The sequence below is a fragment of the Pinus tabuliformis genome, chromosome Q (genome assembly GCF_031772625.1).
Source record: "Pinus tabuliformis cultivar Carrire ecotype Pingquan chromosome Q, CPIR1, whole genome shotgun sequence".
NCBI lineage: Eukaryota > Viridiplantae > Streptophyta > Pinopsida > Pinales > Pinaceae > Pinus > Pinus tabuliformis.
This window is the reverse complement of record NC_142296.1, coordinates 940,993,610-941,015,776: the sequence shown is the minus strand read 5'-3', so window position 1 is coordinate 941,015,776 and position 22,167 is coordinate 940,993,610. Positions and strand designations below refer to the sequence as shown.

Here is a 22,167-nt window from a genome sequence, read left to right as displayed (position 1 = left end):
GTGGAGGCCGCGCGAACGCGAGCCTCCGCTGCCACAAATTATGACGTGCACTCTCCTCGATGGGAGATGCTAGGTAAACCCCCCTCCCAAGTGCAATGGAAGTGGTCTTCCTAGGCCATCGACCTTCATGATCATCGATTGACCCCGCCCAGGTAAGTATGTTTTGAACATTTCCATCTTACCCCTCTATACCCCCTCCTTTCCTTCCGTGCATCCCCACTTTGAATGTGGGATATATATATCCACCATACAATAATGTCTTATTCCATAATTAAAAAATACACACTCAATTGCTTAATTTCATCCTTATTACTATTGGTGGTGTTGAATGAAGAATTTCATCCTTAAAAAATACACACTCAATTGCTTAATTTCATCCTTATTACTATTGGTGGTGTTGAATGAAGAATTTCATCCTTATTCTTATTGCTCTGGTTGATAATTTCATCTTTATATTTTTCTTCACCCTCAATTTGTTAATTTCATCTTTATAATATTCTTCTCGTTGATCATATTCACGCCCAATTTGTTAATTCCATCCTTACATCATTCTTGTTGTTGTTGATCATATTCACTCACAATTCGTTAATTCCATCCTGATATCATTCTCGTTGTCGTTGATCATATTCACTCACAATTCGTTAACGCTTCTATTATTCTTCTTGTTGATCATATTCACGCCCAATTGGTTAATTCCATCCTTATATCATTCTTGTTGTTGATGATGATATTCACTCACAATTCCTTAATTTCATCCTTACATTACTCTTGCTGTTGATATTCATGCTCAATTTGTTAATTCCATCCTTATTATTCTTTTCGTTGTTCATCTCCATTAGTGAAAGTGGGTAGGTAACATGGTGCACTCTCAATTCGTTAATTTCATCCCTCTTATTATCGTCGTTGTTGATACCCGTTAGTGAAACTGGGTAGGTAACATGGCCTTCATTGAGGTTCAAACCTTGCTCGATGCTTGTTCTTACCATTGTGGATATGCGTCCATGTACGGAATAATTGTTTCGGCTACGTGTAAGATATTGTCGATAACTTTGGAATGATGTTGTCGAGCAGGCCTTTTCGGCTTTAAAAACAAGTGCCTTTTGTATGGAACGATGTTGTTGAGTGGGCCTTTTCAGCGTTAAAGGAAACCATGTGCAATGCACCCACTTTACTAGTGCCGAATTGCGCTTGGAATGTGGTGCATCAGGTAGGGGTGTGGGCGCTATGTTGATGCAATTGACAAAAACGTGGGCACGTCCACCTATGAGAAAAGAGATGATGGCCATCTTTTGTGTAGTCGAGACTTGACACCCATATCTTATATGGAGTTGCTTCCAAATCGAGATCATCGTCATAGTTTGAAGTATTTTCTCGACGATAGGTTACCATCCTTGGAGAAACACAGATGGGTCACTAAGATGCATCGGTATGATTATGAGATCATATACAACAAAGGCAACGAGGCATCTGCTTTATTGCAGAAATATGAGGAGAAAGGATCTCTCTTTGCCCTATCCTTACAGTACTTGATTGCCTCATCAACGCTTGTCAAGAATGGCTCGATATTGACATGGCGGTTCAATTCATCCAAGTGCTTTAGGAGAATCCCAATCCCCCTGAGGGCTGCACGCGGCAACAAGATACCTTGAAGCATAAAGCGTGCATTCTTTTGATTCAAAACTGTGCTTTAAAACAATGCCCGTCTTAGAGGAGTTGTGTTCATCTCCCACCACGGGCACTTTGGCTTTCAGTGTACCTACAAATCGACTACGCGCTCTTCCTTGCGGGAAGGCTTGAAAACACACATCTAGGATTTTGTACCTACATGTGGTGCTTGTTAAAGGAACAAGGGTGAGATGGTGAAGAAGTGCCACCGCCACTAGCAATATCAACCACCATCAGGACCGACATTTCCATGGAATTCACAGTGGACCTTCTGAAAACAGACAACCAATATGTCACCATGTTGTTCTTCGACCACGTTTGCAAATGTGCTCACTTTTGTACCCTATCAGACCCATTTACACCTTCTGTGGTTACTCATGTTTCCGTGGACCCAACGTTTAAGTTGCATGCCATCACACTTTCCATTGCATTGAATCGAGACCCCGCACTCACCAACAGTTTCAAGCAAGATTCGTTTAAACTTTAGGGTACTCAATTGAAAGTGAGCACTGGTCGTCATCCCCAAATTGATAGCCAGATAGAGGTGGTCAATAAGTGCGTGGAAACTTGTTTGAGATGCTTTGCCTCGAAAGGGCAACACCAATGAGAATGATGGCCACCCCTTACAGAATTGTGGCGTAATACCTCTAATCACGGTGCTACCTAAATGACGCCATGTGTCGCTGCCTATGGCCAAAAACTCCTAGCAATGGCTTCCTATTTGCCAGGCACACCCTAGCTACAAAAAGTTGGCTTCACGCTTCACACCAAACCAAAGAAGCCATTCTTCGCACGCTACGGGACAATTTGGTTTTAGCTCAAAATGGAATGAAGCGGCGAGATGACTAACATCGCTCGAAGAATGCGAATGGGTGTTTCTATTTGGACGAGGCAATTAGCTCTGATGTCTTTGACAATATAAGTTCCAAGTCTAGTGATTTCCAATTTTCTCATCTTACCCTTAGTTTTACTGCCATATATTGGTACAAGGTCTCCATTCTTGAATTGCTCATTTCTTATATTTGATCATGGCGAGATTTCGGTGCATCTGTTGTTTTTATAGGCATTGTAATGCATGTTGTGAAGTCGTAATATATATTGGTCTATCTTCCATAGGCGCCATCATGTCAAGTTTAAGCACACGTGTATTTTTTGTTGTCGGAGGCATCGAGTGCCACTGCTTTTTGTCCTTGCGTAATTTGAAATGGGATATGGCATGTTTGTTCTTGTGGGTTTTCCCATATGCTCTTAAGAATCTCAAGTCTTTGTCATCCTATTTATCCCTGCTGATGTTTCAAATTTTGGTCGGCCTCTTCATCGAAATCTCGTTGGAAGACGCTGCTACTCCTTTGGCCTAAGGGTGACAGAGAGAGCTCTTTATATGTTGAATGATGAATTCTTGCATTAATATCTTAATGGTATTATTTAAAAGTGGGTCCCTTTGTTAGGCCCCTGTACTACTAGTGTAACCCCCTATTGTTATTTGTACAACCCCGTTATTATATTGATGTACCCATGCAGTCCCCATATTGTTACTAATGTGCCCCATAGAAGCCCACTATTGTTATTGTTGTGCCCGTACATTATTATTGTTATGTCGGCTCCGATTATATTATGACCCCTTAGACTCCTATATATAGAAAGGAGGTCTTGTCATTTGTATCATCCAAGAATTGTTCATTTGTGTAATGTAAAGGAGGTTTCCCCCTCGAAGAGGCTGAATTCTAAGGCGTTCATCTCTCTTTTCTATCTTTTTGTGAGCTGGTTTCATAACACCCTTGATAACATATTATTAACTATCACTTGCACCATATGTTGCAAAGGAAACGCCGTAAGGCAATAGATAGAATATAACACTAATTAATGCTTCTTTGGCAACTGTTGAAAGACAAAAAAATATCAAGAAAAGGCAAGGACTGTGATATAATGAAATCTTACTGCTTCCCTGGGCCTTAGAAATCACGAATCTTATGTTGTAGAAAACAAATCATGATTCCTATGTAAGGCAATAGATAACATATAACACTAACTAATGCTTGTAAGGCAATAGATAGCATATAACACTAATTATTGCTTCTTTGACAACTGTTGAAAGACCAAAAAAATAGAAGGACCAAGCAATAATGAAATCTTACTGCCTCCTTGAGCCTTACAAATCATGAGTCTTATGTTGAAGAAAACAAATCATGAGTCCTTTGTTGAAGAAATAGATCTTGATTTGCTACCTAAGGTTGTTTTGGTACAATTCGTCCATATTTATTCTTGATCACTTCCTCGTGCTAAACAACGATACAAAGAAATTTTTTTATAGTTTAAAACATGTGTGTACAAAGGACTATAACAATTTTGTAAATAAATTTTGAATTTCTCCAACAATTTGGAAAAGGAAATATATTTTTTTGTAGGGCATTATCCTACCTACAAGTCTAAGACTTTTTTGTTTTTGTTTTAGGGAACTCGTTTATCTTCCTCAAACACATACAGTTTGAAACAACGACTAGAAATCTCAAATTATAAGCCAAAATTAGAACTTTGGTTGTAAATGAATGAAAAAAAAAACTAAGATTCCACATGCAACATAACAACAAATTGGCTTTACTCCCAAGCCAATTCGACTACCCAATTGGTGCAATTTGGTAGATTAGGACTTAAGATAGATCTATGTTTATATTTGCATATCTTCCTAAAGCCTTTAGATCTATGATTGACCATGGTTGATTTTCATATTGAAACAATCTTTGTCACAATGAGACGTTGGAACAGGCAACTAGTCTTCTTCTTCACATTGGACGACCATGATTATAGACACAAGGGATTTATATTAAACCTTAGGATTACTATTATAAACCATGTGAATAATATTATACCCTAGGAATTGAACCCTTGGATTAATAAAACCAAGGGATTGAGACAATATTTTTCATATTTTGATATTAGAACCCGAGGGATTGAGACAATCTTTTTCACAATACGAGGTCGGACCATGGTTCACCATTACTGATTTTCATATTAAAATAATCTTTGTCACAATACAACGTTGGACCATGGCTAACCATGGTCGACCATGGTTAACAATAATGAACCATGGTTGACTACACTTGACCCAATAACATGGGACCCTAAGATAAATATTATAAACCCTACAACGTTGGACCATGGCTAACAATAATGAACCATGGTTGACCACACTTGACCCATTAATATGCGACCCTAAGATAAATATTATAAACCCTAAAATAAACACAGTTGACCATGGTTGATTTTTATATTGACACAATCTTTGTCACAATATGACATTTGACCATGGTTGGCCATGATTGATTTTCATATCGAGACAATCTTTGTGACAATGCGACATTGGACCATGGTTGATTTCAACCATATTTCAACTATTTTGTCTCTATAGTTAACCATGGTTGACTACACTTGACCCAATAACATGGGACCCTAAGATAAATATTATAAACCCTACAACGTTGGACCATGGCTAACCATGGTCGACCATGGCTAACAATAATGAACCATGGTTGACCACACTTGACCCATTAATATGCGACCCTAAGATAAATATTATAAACCCTAAAATAAACACAGTTGACCATGGTTGATTTTTATATTGACACAATCTTTGTCACAATATGACATTTGACCATGGTTGGCCATGATTGATTTTCATATCGAGACAATCTTTGTGACAATGCGACATTGGACCATGGTTGATTTCAACCATATTTCAACTATTTTGTCTCTATAGTTAACCATGACTTCATTATGGTCACCATTGAAATGGTGGTTATGCCTATTCGTGCCCATCCACTATAGGCGTCCATGGTCAACTATGGCCATGATTATTTATAATAACTAATTACTTAATTATTATAATCATAAAATATATATATATATATATATATATATATATATATATATATATATATATATATATATATATATATATATATATATATATAATGGTAATAAACTAAGATTATAAGTAAAAATCAAATTTATTTTCAAAGCAACGGTAATTCCTCCTTGCCTATAGATGTTTCAAACTGAAATTTTATGCTTATGGACATTACCTTTAGAAAAAATATTATAAGAAATATTGTATATTATTTTCTTAATAAATATCCTTTTTTTTTTCAAAAATATTTTAAGTTTCTATGTTACATAATAATTTGAATAATTATTATTATTATTATTTTTAACTGTAACGGTTATGAATTTTATTTATTTGAAAAAGGTAGGAGTGGTCTTTGCCAAGGCAGCCCCAGTTACAAAGAAAACAGCCAGCCTATTCAGCTTTTGATTTACATCATTTTCAAGGAATTTGAAAGAAATTATCGTCATTTATAAATAGCTGCCCTTTCATGAGGGAGCATCCTTTGTTCGCCATCTGGTCCGCTTCGCCATTCAGATTTCTAAGAATGTGGTAGAACTTGTGGGAAGTGAATTCTTGAAGAACTCTTTTCAATCTGCCCAGAATTTTATTGAGACTAGCATTGATGAAGAGATCCTCCGTGTTTAATTTTTTTATTAGAATCTCTGAGTCTCCAAAGACTTGGAGGTCTTTAACCCCCTTTTCTCTTGCTATAAGACAAGCTTTGAGGAGACCAAAAATCTCTGCCTGATTGTTGGTTTTTTGGCCTAAACCCCAGTAGAAGCAGTCTCTTGAATTCCCATCCGAAGAGTAAATGACCCCTCCAGCACCAGCGTTCCCGGGGTTTCCTTTGGAGGTCCCGTCAAAGAAGATTGTGGTGAGATTTTTGGATCTCCACCAGTTTATGAAAAAGTCCTCGGGATCTCTTATTCGCCATTCAGGATTTACTGTTTGAGGAGTGAGGAGGAACTTACGAGGAGAAGGTTCAAGGGGGCAAAGCCATCTCCTTTCGTCAGGAAGGAGCAGTGGATCTTCTTTGAAGAACTGTTGTTGGGCAGCTTCCAAGAGGAATGCTTTAGCTTTAACTGCGACCTGAAGAGGGGAGTGTCGATTTCCATTAAAGATTTGATCATTACGGGCCAACCATAGCTGCCAGCAAACAATTTTGGGAATTACTGTCCAAACTTTACGCCAGAAGGATTTGGTGGGGATGCTGTGAGGATAGAAATTTCTCCAAGAGGCGAACAGTTCAGCAACAGTGCTCTGAGGGAAAGCAGGAATCTGCAGATCCAAAAGAATGAGACCCCATACTTCCTTAGCGAAATTGCAATCCAGAAATAAGTGTTGGGCTATTTCAAGGTTGCTTCTGCATAGGTCACACCTATGAGGCCCTGCAATGTTCCTTTTCTCTAGATTGTCTCATGTAAGAAGTTTGTTGTGCACCAGTGTCCAGAAAAAGAAATTCACTTTAGGGAGAGCTAGATTGTCCCAGACTAGTTTCCAAAAGGCCGGAGAGTGACTGTTGTTCTTTGGGTCCTGAAGAGCTTTATATCCAGCTGCTGCGGTGTATGTGCCTGACTGTCCCGAAGCCCAGTTGTCTTTCGTATAACGGTTTTCAGGTGTGGAGCCTTCCAGCAGTTCGGCAAGCAGATTTTTTTGGGGCGTTAACCAAGCAAGGACGCCATGGAAGTCCCAGCCTGCCCATGCTCCCCGGTGATCCCAAATCGAAAGATCGTATAAACTGTTTATGCCTGTGCGTATCAACCAATCTCTGATGTCGGCGATATCCTCGTTCCCCTCCAAAGGATCGCTCCCTATTATTCTGTCCTGCCACAATTTAATACGCTTGCCATTGCCCGACACTCTGTACAGAAATTTTTTAAATAAAATACTGCTTTTACAGCAGAGTCTCCAGACATGCGTGCTGTTAACAAAGGGATCGAATTGCAGGTTTCTGAAGGACGAATTGTGGGCGTATTTTGACAACAGTGTAGTGCTGATTGGATGGTTGGGCTCGTGTGCCATTTTCCAGAGGAGCTTTCCTCCCAACGCCAGATTAACAAGGGAGGGATCTCGAATTTGGAGGCCACCCTCTACGATCGGCCTTTTGACCAGATCCCAATTAGCTAAATGCAATTTGCTTTCGTTACCTTTCCCTCCTTGCCATAAAATGTCCCTTAAAAGTTTAGATATCTGCTCCATAACATTTCTGGGGGCCAGTAAGAATGCGGCTTGATAAATTGGGAGCGCGGACAACAGTGACTTGATTAAAATGACTTTTCCTCCTTTAGTTAACCAGAAGCCACCCCAGGCTGCTATTTTTGTTTTGATTTTACATATGATATCTGTCCATAGCGACCTTCTGTTGGCTCCATTTGTGATAGGGAGACCCAGATATTTAATCCGATCCCAACGAGCATGTCCTCTGAATCCCAGGAGGTTCGAGATGCTTATGAGCTCTTGTTGACCTGTGTTCCAGCTGTAAATTTCACTCTTTCTCTCATTGACTAGTGCTCCTGAAACTGTATAGTAGCCTTTTAGGACCGAGTCAAAGGCTTTGGCAATTCTGGCGGACGCACCTCCGAGGAGAAGTGAGTCATCTGCAAAGAGCGCATGATCCAGAGGAGCGACATCTGAGGAGGGTTTGAGACCAGGGAGGGAGCCAGCAATTCTTCCAGCTGTGAGTTTTCTACTGAGGGAGTCGGCCATTAAGATATACAGGAAGGAAGAGAGAGGGCATCCCTGCCTGATGCCTCTCCGGGCTTGGAAAAAATTGGAGGGGCGACCATTAACTAGGGGGGGGATCCATGGGTTATCAATGCAAGCATTTATAAGCTGGACAAAATGGGGAGAGAAGCCGAAGGAGAGGAGAACCTTGATGAGGAAAGAGCGATTAACTCTGTCAAACGCGTTCGCCATATCTAATTTAATCAACATACCTTTCTCTTTTCACTTTTTGCTGGAGTGGATTGTCTCATGGACTTGAATGACATTGTCGAGGATATGCCTGCCTTCCATGAAACCACCTTGGGGACTGGAGATAAGCCTTTTAAGCAGAGGCTTGATCCTGTTTGCTAACAGTTTGGCCAGAATTTTATAAGATGCGTTACAAAGCGATATGGGTCTGAATCTAGCAAATGTTTACGGATTGGAATCTTTGGGGATTAATGCTAGGTAAGTGGAGTTGGTTCCTCCACCGATCTTAGCTTTTCTCATGAACCCCTTTATCATTTTTTGGAGATCTATTTTGATGATATTCCAGCAGGCTTTATAGAAATGAATCGTGAATCCGTCTGGCCCCGGAGCCTTATCTGATTCCATGGACCAGATAACTTTGATGATTTCCTCCTCTGTTACCTCGTTGGTAAGGGCAACATTGTCTTCAGATCTAATTAGATGAGGAATGTTCGAGAGGAAATCTATTGTTTCCTCCTCGGAGGCCTAAGTTCCCTCACTATATAGATTCCTGAAGTGGCTATCCGCAGCAGCTTTGACTTGGGTGAAGCCTTTGCTGACATGGCCCTCTATTTTCTTTATTTCTGATATGTGGTTCCTGGACAGCCGGGCTCTATATTGTTTGTGGAAGAAGGAGGTGTTCCGATCCCCTGCTTTTAGCCACAGACTGCTGGATTTGATTCTCCAATATTCTTCTTCTTTTCGGAAGGATCAGTAGGTTGAGCATTGAGCCTTTATTTGTTGTTCCAAAAGATCCGCTGTAATCTCTTTGCTTTCCATATCTATTTGCAGGGTCTCCAAAGCATACACTGCTTCTTTCCTTATGTTGGTTGGAGTAGGGACTGGTTTCCTTATCCACTCCTTCAGAGCTTGTTTTGTGGCCTTAAGTTTTTGCTCCCAAACAAAACTAGAGGAGCCTAAGAAGGATTTGGCCCGAGCTTCTTTTACAGTATCGGTAAAGCCTTCTCTCTCAATCCATAAGGGACTGAAGCGGAATGGTAGAGGGCCTAGATCTTCTTCATCTTCAAGGAGTAGCTGGATCGGCTTGTGATCAGAGGTCAGCTTAGGTAGTATTTTGGTCTTGATTATCTTTTTATTCATCATAAGGGAGCCTTGGACCAGAAATCGATCCAGGCGAGCAGAAATATGGTCCAGCGCAGATCTATTATTAGACCAAGTCTAAAAGGTCCCATTGCTGAGAGAGTTCTTCCACAAAGGCCAGCATAGGATCTCTGCTGTTGGAGCCGCCCCTTTTCTCTTTTGATTTCAAGACTATATTGAGATCACCTGCTATGATAATATTACTTGGATTATGCAGTTCTAAAAATGCTGAGAGGGAGTTCCAGCATTCTCGTTTTTCAGAGTATGTGACAGGGACATGAAGATTAAATAGAGAGATAGACAGCGTACTTGCACAATGTGTCAGCTCTGTGAAGATCCAGTGCTGGGTTTCATGAGATTTTTTAAGCAAAAATAAATCTTCTGTCCAAAGAGTTGCCAGCCCTCCGGAAGATCCCCTTGAACTTACTGCTTTGCCTGCGCTTTTCTTCCATTTTGACTTTCTGATGTCTACAAGAGCTCACCCTTCTATCTTCGTCTCTTGGAGCATGACGATGTCTGAGGGTTCTATTTTCAGGAGGTCCATGACTACTTCTATTTTAGAGGCGTTCCCCAATCCTCTGCAGTTCCAAGAGGCTAGCTTCATAATTTACTTGAGGGGGGGGATAGGGCCTCCCTTAGAAGGCCTTGGTCTGGTGTTTCTTCCAATGGACATTTCTATGGTGGACTGGCTTCCTTGAACTTTGAGTCGTTCAGCCTCCTCTTCCCTTAGTTCTTTGCAGGATTTCCTGCCTGCTCTTTTGGAGGGACGCTCGAAGGCTTCATCCTCTGAGGAACTCGAGCTATCTACTGGTTTTTTCATTGTTACTTCAGCATAAGATGGGTTGGAGGGGCTACCTTGTGAGGCCTCAAAGATTCTTCCCCTTCTTTGTTGGGAGGAGGGACTCTTATGTGTTCCTGATTTTCCTGGATCGAGCCTGCTGGGTTTATCTGAGTTTTTCCTGAGACGTTCGGGGTTGAATCCTTTTCTTGATTGGTCTTGGAACTGCCTAGAGCTCCGGAGGTGTACCCTTTGCCATTTCCCTTTTTCTGGTGGGCAATTTTTTGGACTACTGTCCATTGTTCCTCGTTTATTTTGTCTGCCTGCTCCTCTGCCTTTTTCTTGCAGTGCTTTGCAAAATGACCGTGACCATGGCAGTGTCTGCATTTGAAAGGGAGCTGTTCGTAATCCAGTTCCTGGACGTGTGTCCACCCAGCCACAGTGAGCTTAATTGATTCAGGGAAACCCTCTTCTAGATCGACTTCTACACAGATTCGGGCACATGAGTACTGGTCTTTTCTTGCAGCTTGGTCATGTACTTTCCAAGAGCGTTACCAATGATATGGAAGGTTTTTTGGTTCTAGCAGTGGAGGGGCAAATGGGTAAGTTGCACCCAAACCGGGATAGCGGAGGGAACGTCCTGGGAGGGAACAAAATCAGGGACCATTTGTTTAGATACAGGTCTTGCGGTCCCATAAAATAAGGGCCATTTCTGAAGATTAGACTTCTATCGTCCGGGTTTTCGAAGATGAATACGAAGAATCCTTTGCCAACAAAATAGCTCTTGACCTCCTCTTTAATCAAGGGAGAGCAATTTCAATTTATAATTTGAATAATTATTATTAATGGTAAAAAATTATTAAAAAAAAAAAAAAAAACATTTTTTTATTATAATAAAAATTATAATTAACAATAATAATGCTTAGTATATCAACCACATTTATTAATGTGATTGTGTTAATTTATTTTTTTTTTCTCGATAAGACTAATTCTATTAAGCAGTAAAATATTGTACAAGAGAATACATTGCAGAGATGCAGGATACCGGCAACCGGAAATGATAGGACTATCAACCTCGGTTCGGGAAATGAGATAAGCAAACAAGGAGCTACAACTAGTCACTGAAAGCTTAAGAAGCAATGGATGCTACCCTGACAGAGTGGGGCTTTCAACACGAAGCTTTTTCCCTTTCCTATTTTTAACTTCAACCCAGCCACTTTGGGGTGTATGGGTGATTACAACTTGCAGTTTGGGGTCCTCCCGCGGGGAGCCCTCCTTTTCTGAGTCCGAGGAAGAGGACAAATGGACACGTTTCTGAGCAATGGCTGAATCAGAGGAAGGCACCAGGCCCTCGGTGGAAGGGGCAACAGAATGAGGGGCCTGTTTCAATTCTTCATCGCTATCTTCTTCTTCAGAACTGGAGGAATCTGAATCCTCGACTGGAGGAGGAGAACATGGAGCCCATCGTTTGGACTTGGGCTTGGAGTCGTTAGCCTTGTTCTTTTTTGCCGGGCGAGAAGGACAAGTATTCTGCAAATGCCCAGATTGTTGGCAATGGCGGCATCGAAAAGCGGTGTTCTCGTAATCTAGCGTCTGGGTCCAGACGAAGTCATTTATCTTGAGGTTGATTTGCTCTGGAAGGCCCTTGCTCAGATCTAACTCCACACACATTCTTGCATATGAGTAGAGGCCTTTGGATTCCCTCCAGAAATCTCCATGGATGAAGCTGCCCAATGTGTCTCCTATAGCTCTGAAGACACGAGTATTCCATAGATGGGCAGGTAAGTTTGGAAGCCGAATCCATACCGGTGTCTTGGTAATGACTGCAGTGGCTGGATCGAAGTCTGGAAACCAGGGAGTCAAAAAAAGCCCTGCCGTTCCCAAGAACCAAGGGCCTTCTGCGAAGGCCTTTTCATAGTGCTTAATGTTATCAAAGAGAACAATGAAATAACCTTTCGAGCAAAAGAAGATCTTACAGTGATGTGTCCAGTTTGCATGGATCCATGCATAGAGATCCTGAGTTCGAGGCCACAGTCCATTAAATCTGCAAATGATGGCTCTTTCTGCAAATACTTGATGCTGGGAAGCCAGTTCTTCATGCATGAGTTCAACAGAAGGAACTTCATCAATTTTTTCAACCAAGAAGGCCTTAGATTTATGGGCTTCCGGGGGTTTGGGGATCTCCGAATGAACAGCGTCCTTGTATGAGAAAGGCCGGGCAGAGGAAGCTTGCCCTGCTGCACCTCCTCTCAAACGGAAGGTCGCCACCACCGAGCTGTTTCTGGAAATGCTGTAAGCAGAGAGGGGTAGAGGGTTTTCAAGTTGTTTACCTTGAAAGAGAAGTCGCAGCAGGCTGGATGGGATCCCCATTCTGCGCTCTAGATTCAGTATGAGGTCCTGCACCAAGTCTGAAGGGCGAACCCATTGCATGATGGTTCTGCCTGCAGGTTGAGCAATCTGGATCTGAAAGGATTCAGATAAGGGATTTGACCCTATGCAGATCTCTGAATCTGGCCAGTACACAGGTTTTTCTGCCTTCTGGAAGATCAGATCTGGCAGATCTTTGTCCGATCTAAATCTGGGACTGCGATTTGTATGGCAAGTGATTACCTCAGATCCATACATAAACCCTTCTGATGAATCATTTACCGGCTCCCTTTTGCCCCATTCCAAGGACTGCACGGAAGGTAGCAAAGCCAGAGCCTTGGCCTGGGGTTCTTTAAGCTTCAGCTGCTGAGGGTGCAACGATCGATGCCAACGGGGTAGCGTGTCCGAGCCAGCGCAGCAGAGGCCCCGTCATCGGTGGCGGGAGCGAGGTATGCCTCCCCTTTTTCTCCTTGCAATCCCCAGTCGGTCTCATAGCAAGCCTGGGGAGCCTCCTCGGCTGCAACAAATGTGCCAGGCCACACTCGTAATGTCCTCCATGGCGCTCTGATCCCCCCTACGCAGCTCCTTCTGTGCCGCTTCCTTTTACTGCTGAGACGGGTTTCATTGAGGGCCCGGGTGTCGATCACGAGACCTTCAAACCCTCCTCTCGCTCTCCGAACGCTCTTCGCAGCCATCGCTCTCTCCTGATTGTGTTAATTTATTATATTGTTCGTTCTAATTTATTTTTTTAAATCTCATATATATATATATATATATATATATATATATATATATATATATATATATATATTACTTTATTATAAATATTTTTACTTTTATTTTTGTTGTTATTGTTTTTTTCGTGGATACTATTAATAATTCACAAATCTAGATTAATAATTTGCAAAATCAACCAAGATTTAATTATCTATGGTAATTTTAAATAAGTTATAACAAATTTCTTTAATTTTAGCAGCTTGAAAAATATAATTTATATGGCTTCGTTAATTATATTTCCATGCTTATTATAATTGACGCTATATAATAACTACTCTAATTTGTGGATTGATACATAAGTATCATTTTCCTATGAAACAGGTTAAGAATTAACCAAAAGAAAACATAAATATTTTGTTAAACACAACATTATATAAGTTCGCTTTTGCATTTCCACTGCCCATGCTTCTCAGGAGTCTCGATTCTTCGACCTACTACTGCCTTTTTTAACGTTTATCCCCTGTTGTGTGTCTGATAAAGATATTTTACTTGATTTTGTGGTGCAATCCATTCTATATCTATTTATAAGATTCTAAAATATCCTTGAAATTACAGTAAAAATAAAAATAAGTGTAATTCAACCTCAATAATTTTGTATCCACAATTCTATTTTGCTCCATGTGTATATGAGAGAAGTTCGCCCCCTTTGAAAAGTACCTCTGAATTCTTTGTAACCAGCTTGTCATTAATGGAGGATTGAAAGAAGATTGCTTTGCTACCCACTAAATAATCACCTTAGAATCTCCAAATACCTCCAAAGTCTCTTTAGATAGCCACTTAGCAGAGTATAACAATCCCCATAATGCAATAATCTATGCACGAGTGTTGGAAACTTCACCCCCATGCCAACAAAAATGATAATCCATACGCGGACTAATAATGATGTGTGTGCCACAATCACATTTGTTATTCTTGGCAGCTCCACCAAAAAACCCACCCAGACAACAACCACCGATATTCCTGAGTCATATATGTCTCAAAGTGGCCTTGTCAAGAACAAGCCCAAATTCTCTGAAAGAAGCAAAAAAGATAAATAACAGATACTATTGACATTCTGAACCTGCACTTAAAAAACTCATGAATTTCGGCATCTCCAAATACCCCAGATGATAAATAGAGGCAAGGAACGATATCCTTTACATTCAGACATCCATTCCTACAAGCATAATTCCAACGTAGATGAGTTCAAATCAGCGAAAATGTTTAACTATGCGTCACATCAAACCTGATAGGCAGCACGAACAGACATTTAAAAATAATGTGCCACATCTTCCAGGTCCGATTTGCGCAAGGTACATCTGACAAGACCACAGAATCCCCCCCCGCCGACAAAGATTGTCCCAAGTGAATATCTTGTTATGCCAAGCTAACCAGCCAAATCATTTGAGCTTTAATGGAATGTTCCAACTCCATACCTTTTTGAACCATCTTTTAGACATAGAAAAAGGAGACGTCGATGTGATTTGCAAATATGCTTCCTCAACTAATACTTGTCCCGGTAATGTATTTCCATCCCACGAATAAATATCCTCACGATCACTTAAAAATATCTCATTTGTATTAAGATTGTACACATATATGTCCCAAGCCATAGCCAGTGTACCAAATAAGCCAAGGTCCCACAAACCAGGCCACATAGGATGCAATATAAAAGGGCTGGTTGGGACCTGCAATTGGTTAATGTAATAAATACCGAGATTGTGAAGATGTTGAATGAGTGGGAAAGGTAATGTATGCTCACCGACAAAACCATAGATGGGATCTAGACCGGTATCCACCCCGAAAATAGACCCAATATGTCATTTTAATTTCCCCAAGAGCCAATGTTTAATTTTAATCTTGCGCCGCCAAATATATGAGATAGCACCTGGGACACCAGCCCCATCCTTAATCCAAGTTACCAAAGACTGGTTTTTCAGATACTTATCGTTAATGATTTGTTTCCAAATACCAACACGATTTAAAGAACGCCACAAACTCTTCATTGATAAGACCCAACTGGATTTTCCAATATCCATGATTCCCCAACCCCCATTCTCCTTACTTGAGATGATATCCTCCAGTCAAATAAGTTGAATTTTGTAACCATCTTTAGTACAAGCCCAAATGAACTTAGACATAATGGATTTAATCCTCTCAATGATGTATTTGGGCATCAGATATAGATGCAACCAGTATCCTGCAATACTCTGCAAAACCGCTTACACCATAATCAACCTTCCGCCAACTGTAAGCCACTCGTGTGACCATGATAACAACCTATGCTCAAATTTTCTGGTTAGCCAAACCCAATCTTTAATGCCATAATTATTAGGTGGAAGGGAGAAACTAAGATACTTAAACCCTTCGCACAATGAAACCTTCTCAGCATCAAATAATCTCGTTGTCTCCAAAACATTGGCCACCGCCTGAGATGAAGAAATCAACTGAGATTTAGCTTTTCTCATGTATAGACCCGTGGCATCACCAAAAGTGCATATAATCTTTTGCAATACATGTAATTCCATAACAAAAATATTCCCAAATATGAGGACATCATCCACAAAAATGAGATGGGTAATAAAAATGTTCCACGTAATCCACATACCCGAGAATGACCCATGGGAGTGTGCCGCCGAAATCATTTTGCCCATGCCTTCAATGACAAGTAAAAATAACAGTGGAGAGAGTGAGCCCTGAGATGCCTTCAGAAAGCATGAAGGCACCCCATTGGTTAAGACACCAAAATTTGCAGTAGTTATACAAGCCATAATCCACTCAATCACCAATCTATAGAGGCCAATCTTATGAAGCACCGAACGCAGAAACTCTCGATCAACACAATCATATGCCTTGTGAAGGTCCAGTTTCAATAATAAAGCATCATGTTTCTTCATTTTCATACAATGTAAACATTCCCGGGCAATGGCCATGGCATCCTAGATTTGATGATTTTTAAGAAACCTAAATTGTTCCGACGCAATATGTTTCTATAGGGTAACTTTCAATCGGTTAGCAATGATCTTAGAGATAATTTTATACACAATGTTGCACAAGGCTATGGGTCGAGAGTCCTTGAAAGAAATCATGCCTGAGACCTTTGCAATCAACGTGATGAATGTAGAGTTTAGCTCACAAGATATGACGCAAGTTGTTCTCAACTCCTCAACTAAAAGAAGAAATTCTGGCCCCATAATATATTCAATATATGAAACCAGAGCTTAGCATCCCTGGCAAACCCGGATAGTAAAATACCTGCAAAATATTTATAGGCCAAGAAGTTAACAACCCAAGGATCCCATAACACATCCAAACCCCCAGATTGTCCCGAAGCATCTGTAGCATAAACCCTCCACCATGACAATTTTTTAAGAGTAAAGGCCAGGCATCATGGTCTCCTGCAAAAGAATGATAAAAGGATGATGGAATTTAATAAAATATTCCGGGCATTGTCGTTTAACGGAGCTTCCCAGACCCCGAATATTCAGTGACAAGATTTTCATATCGAAAGTTTACTGACGAGCTTGAGATCTCTAAGATCCTGAGTGGGTGAATTCACACGAGAAGATGGGAAGGTAGGATTTGACCCCTCCAAAAATTTAAAGAGACACCTGTAGGAGCAACCCCCAAATACCATCTACTTTATGCTTCACCCGTCGCTTCTTTATAATAGTAAAATTTAGTCGAGAGTGGGGGATCACAGTCACCCCATCTGATGGCGACACTTTCGAGTGGATGGCAAGAGGCTCCAAATCAAGTGCCGGGTTTAATTTCAAAAGTTCAATATCACTCCCCATCGAATTAGTAGGCGGCTGATGTCCACTAATGGAACCAAATTGAAGCATCAAAGTGGGTGGATACGCTGAAGGAGAGCAATACCCTTCCCGGATATAAGTGTCGTCGACCCCCAAATGACCAGCGAAATCCCTATCAGCATCACTGGCACCCAATGAGGGGAGGGTCGAGAAAATAGAAGATACTCTGGAATTATCGATGCGGATCACAGGAATAATACAATATGTAGAATGGATATCATGCATCACCACAAAGTTGAGGGTAGATAAAAGGATGGCTTTGGATATTTGCCAATATACACCTTTTGGCTTTCAATGAAAAACACAAGCTCGATATTTGGGTTGCATTGCCTTGAACAAATTCAAGCGACTAATTTATTAAACTATCGGTGCAAACAAATTAAAAAATTCCCCAATTTTTTGAATCTAAAACTAAATCGTCTTTGGAATTACTTCCAGTTATATTTCAATGTTTTCTTTTTGTATTTTAGTTGACTGGGATACTCATCTCTCATCTGAGAGACACGGGTTCAACTCCAACCAAGATAATTTATTTTGCAAATGTTTTTACAATAATAAAAAGAGATGCTCCTTTTAAAGGCTCTTATAGCAAGGCAGACACCTAATCCAACGCTTTTGCAGTGATCGATAACTCTTCTTTATTAAATTGTTCGGGGAAATGGGAGCATTTTTTTCCTCTGTCTTCTTCACGTATGCTTGTAGCAAATAGTTGGATGGTGATGATGTTCATGTGCGATTAAGGAGATGTTTATTGACTGTGTTGGATACAAATCCTACTAGGAGGAACTTTGAATGACCACGTTCACTGTTTACTTCATCGTTTTTTGTTGTCAATGTGTTGTATCCCTTGAAATGTGTTGTCTTTTGAAGGTTAATCTGATCTTTTCCATGTCACTGAGTGTGCACTTACATTTCACCCGTAAAAGCATATTGTCAGAATCTTAGTCTCGAGCTCGAACGTTGTTCTTTGAGAGTTCCATGTGAGTGATAGAGATTGAAGGGGTCTTTTACCTCTCATAGTCCACCGATTTTATCTTCCCCTTTGGCGCGTTTTCCTTGAGTCCACGGGGATTTGGATGCACCAAGTCATTTGGAGATGGATTCCTTTTTGTTACGGCCCCACGCTGTGATGCCTTATGATCACTGTGGGCGACGTGCACCACCGGTGATATTTCGTCGCAGTTGTACAGCTACTCTAACCCAGACTGCACCTAACTTCTCATTCGCTTAAACAATTAGCCAATTTTTCATTCAAGTGTTATTATATTCAATTATTTCATTCAACAATTATACAATTATGTGATACTCTAACTTCAGTACAAGCAGCGGAATAACACTCATTAACAGTCTGCGATATCGTAAAGAACAATATGAACACAAGTATTTGCGACATGAGGGGGCAACTCCCAAAACACTTCTCCCCTTTACTCTTAAACTTGAAATAATATTTACAGTGGAGATAGAAAGGGGCCAGCCGTGTCCAAACTCATGCGCTGCCCAAGTACAAAGAGTGGCAGTGGTTGGCCCAGCCCAACTCACTAGTGAAAAGTGCCAAGTTTCGCAACCAGGGTGTGCACCTTTCCCAACAGAAACCCCAAACCGGAGTCCCAAAACAGCCCAGAAAACTAACCCTCGGCCCTGCCCAGAAACCAGCTCGCTTGGGCGAGCTCTCCTCCTTGTGCGACGTGCCTTAACTACGTTTTCAAATTCTGCAATGTAAGCCTTGCAGTTCTGCGATATCAGACCCCTTACATTTCTGCGATATCGCTGACTTTGTCCTTTCTGCGATTAGCTTTTGTGATATTACTTATCTTGTGCGAACTTGCTCGCTAACTCCTCCAAGTGTCGAGCTCCTCATCTTATAGATGCTCTAGTCGTTTGATTTTACGTGGACCGACGCCCCTTCTCTTCTTGAGTCGACCCTTCATCTTGTGCGGGCGCGCCCCTGGGCCGAGCTGCTCGTGGGTGTGCCGACGCACCCCACCCTAGGAGCTTCGCCTACCGTGCTGCCCACGCTACCACCTCTGGTCACTTCTGTGTCGCACACTCCACATTGCGCTGCCTGCTCGCTCGCCTGTCACGCAACTGCTCGCTATGTCTCGGTCGCACTTCCACTGAGCCTTGCACCATCGCGGTGCCACACCTTGTGTGCGGGCGCGCTCGTGGGTACGGGTCCATCGAATTAGGTTGTCGCTACGTTGTGATGTGCGCGTTCTCCCTTGCACGATTTCCGCTGTGGGGGGGCACTCTTCTTCATGTGCCCTTCGATATACCACGTCGTGTGGGCAGGCGTGCCCACTACATCTCTCTCGGTGCCCCGCCTTCGTGTGTGCGCGCCTAGGGCTTGCGCCCCTCATCTCGTGCACGCTGCCCCTTGTGTCGACCTGGGCGCCTCTCCTCCATGCGGGAGCGCTCGTCGCACTTGGGCACTCTCATCGTACCTCCAAGTCGGTTTTTCGCCATCAAGTGAGCACGACCCATCAGGGGCGCCCGTTGGCCTTGGTGCCAGCTCGGGGTCCTGACACTTTGCCATATGTGAAAGGAATATGAGCGGTCAAGTTGTTGATTACAGGTGGTAGGTCGTTGTGATTTGTTTTAGGGCCAAACTCTATTTTACCCCGATGCCAGAACTTCTCGCTAATTTAACATATTAATATGAATGGTATAGAACGTCGATAGTGGAGGAAGATATAGATCGAATCCTCCTCGAGCTCTCCTCCCGGTCAACCCTCCTACGGTCGCGGCCAAGTCGCGGCTAAATTTGATAGGCCAGACGCCGTTCTTGAAGGAAATCCAGCCACAGGAGGACGCGACGGTGGAGGTTGATGAGCAGACATTGGCCCTCATCATCAATGGAGAGCAGGAGGGTCCTATTGGGGGACAACGATCTACATCGCATTCTTGGTGTTCTCGTAGGGGAGCGTCGCAGTCTCCGACTTCTCGAGATCCACAATAGAGATGCGGTTGCCCATGGGCGTCGAACGCTATTTCACAGGATCGCATTTCCGCCCCTGTATGGGGCGTCGAGCAGCTTCTTAACCTGCAATTCATGCCTCTCTCTCTATCTCTCTCAGGTAAACCAATCACAATGGGATTTTGTAGGGCTCTCTGAACCGAAAGCTTGCTTCCTTAGGGTTTCGTAAAAATGGTTAGCAACACATTTTCGAAACAACGCAGATGTGAAAATTACTCACGAGCAGAGTTTTGAAAGTGTTGTACATTGCACACGAACTTAAACTTTGACTAGGCTTCTGTGCGAGAGAGCTTAAACTTTGACGAGTGTTTTGTGTGAGTGAAGCACCGAATAGATTAAGTGTTATAACCCAAGAATTGACTTAATAAGTGTATAGCTTTAATTCTTCTGCTAATTTAGTTTATGTGAGTATTAGTTTAGTTTGTAACGGTGATATATATATATATATATATATATATATATATATTCATCGCAACAAAATTAGACCTTGATATACCTTTCGTGAATAGCCAAAATCAAATCATGATATACTCTCCACAAGTAGTTAATATAAATGTCTCAGTGGATTAATCTTTCAAAACCATTAATAAATTTGTTTTATGTTAACTTGGTAGTAAACTCATTATGCTTTCTCAAAGACAACTAAACACGCTATATTGTATCATAATCAACAATTACAACATGATCAATACGTTAACGCGGTGGGTGATTAAATATGGAAAGGCCGACATAACAATAGGTTGTTGATTAAATCTGACTAAGTTAAGACACATCCCGGTGAATTTGACTTCAAGGAATGGGTGAGCAATGATCTCCATTGATTATGTCCAATGGCATTAAACATCACATTGAAGGATTTTTAAATAGTGTAATTTTTTCCTTTATATTAATATATAAATTATTATTATGTTACGATAACATCCACCACAAGTTTAAGATAACATGGAAAGGGAAAAAATAAAAATAAAAATCTTTAGTGATTCTTTCCCATATAATTAATTATTTTGATATTATATATATATATATATATATATGAAGTTTCATATTTTTAATTGTAGATAATATTATGATATTTAGTTACTTTTATTTATATATAAAAAGCAATAAAGTTCATATTTGTACTTTCTAGATAATTTTAATTATAAACATCCATCTGAATTCCCGGTAAGGCATCAAATCTGGCAAACCTCTTTTAGGGTGAAAAGAGATTGGCATCAAATCTGGGAAACCTCTTTTAAGGTGAAAAGAGATTTGATCCCTGAAATCGAAAAGTAAAATAGATCTAGGGAAGTGAAAATGGTGAGAATATTGAAAATATAAGTATGATATTAAAAAGCATGTCTATTTAAATGGTAGTAAAGGGTATGAGAAGAAATAGAAATGAGTTATCCCACATGCATGGATGAATGGGATAGAGGAGAAGGGGAGTAATAGAAAAAGAAGCGAAAGAGGAGAGGAAAATCATACCTTTCTCGGCCTTTTGGCTAAGATCAAGTGTAGTATCTGTTCTTATCAGTTTAATATCTGATACGTGGTTCATAGAACCACATGATATTAAATGTATTTTTCTAGGGGGAGGGCCCACTTACAATAGCTTGCTATTGGGGCTCTCGGGCGTCGCTTGTGCGTTGCACTACAGCACCAGCCTGGCGTACCCCACCAAGACAAGACCAAATTTATTTAAATAATAATAAATTGTTGAATGTTGTTAATGTAATGGTTTGTTTGTTAGGATTGAACAACTTGTATTTACCGTGAATGAAATGGAATTTTGTCTTCTATATCCTATTCTAATCAAATGGAATTTTGTCTTCTATATTCTATTCTAATCGGTCGGTTGATTAGCCGCGCATTGACTTGATCAGATATCGTGTTG

The 22,167-nt window shown here is 41.0% G+C and overlaps 1 protein-coding gene and 2 non-coding genes across 3 annotated transcripts; 1 reads left to right on the top strand and 2 right to left on the bottom strand.

The window, feature by feature from the left end:
* Positions 1-160, bottom strand: LOC149222563 (U1 spliceosomal RNA). The gene has a single exon (XR_016249819.1). It is a non-coding gene; the product is annotated as a U1 spliceosomal RNA (small nuclear RNA).
* Positions 161-15,724: 15,564 nt separating this feature from the next.
* Positions 15,725-16,435, bottom strand: LOC149222562 (uncharacterized). The gene has a single exon (XM_089387632.1). It carries the CDS (start codon positions 16,433-16,435, stop codon positions 15,725-15,727), a length of 711 nt encoding a protein of 236 aa, XP_089243758.1.
* Positions 16,436-21,754: 5,319 nt separating this feature from the next.
* Positions 21,755-21,951, top strand: LOC149222561 (U2 spliceosomal RNA). Its single transcript, XR_016249840.1, has one exon. It is a non-coding gene; the product is annotated as a U2 spliceosomal RNA (small nuclear RNA).
* Positions 21,952-22,167: the final 216 nt, after the last annotated feature.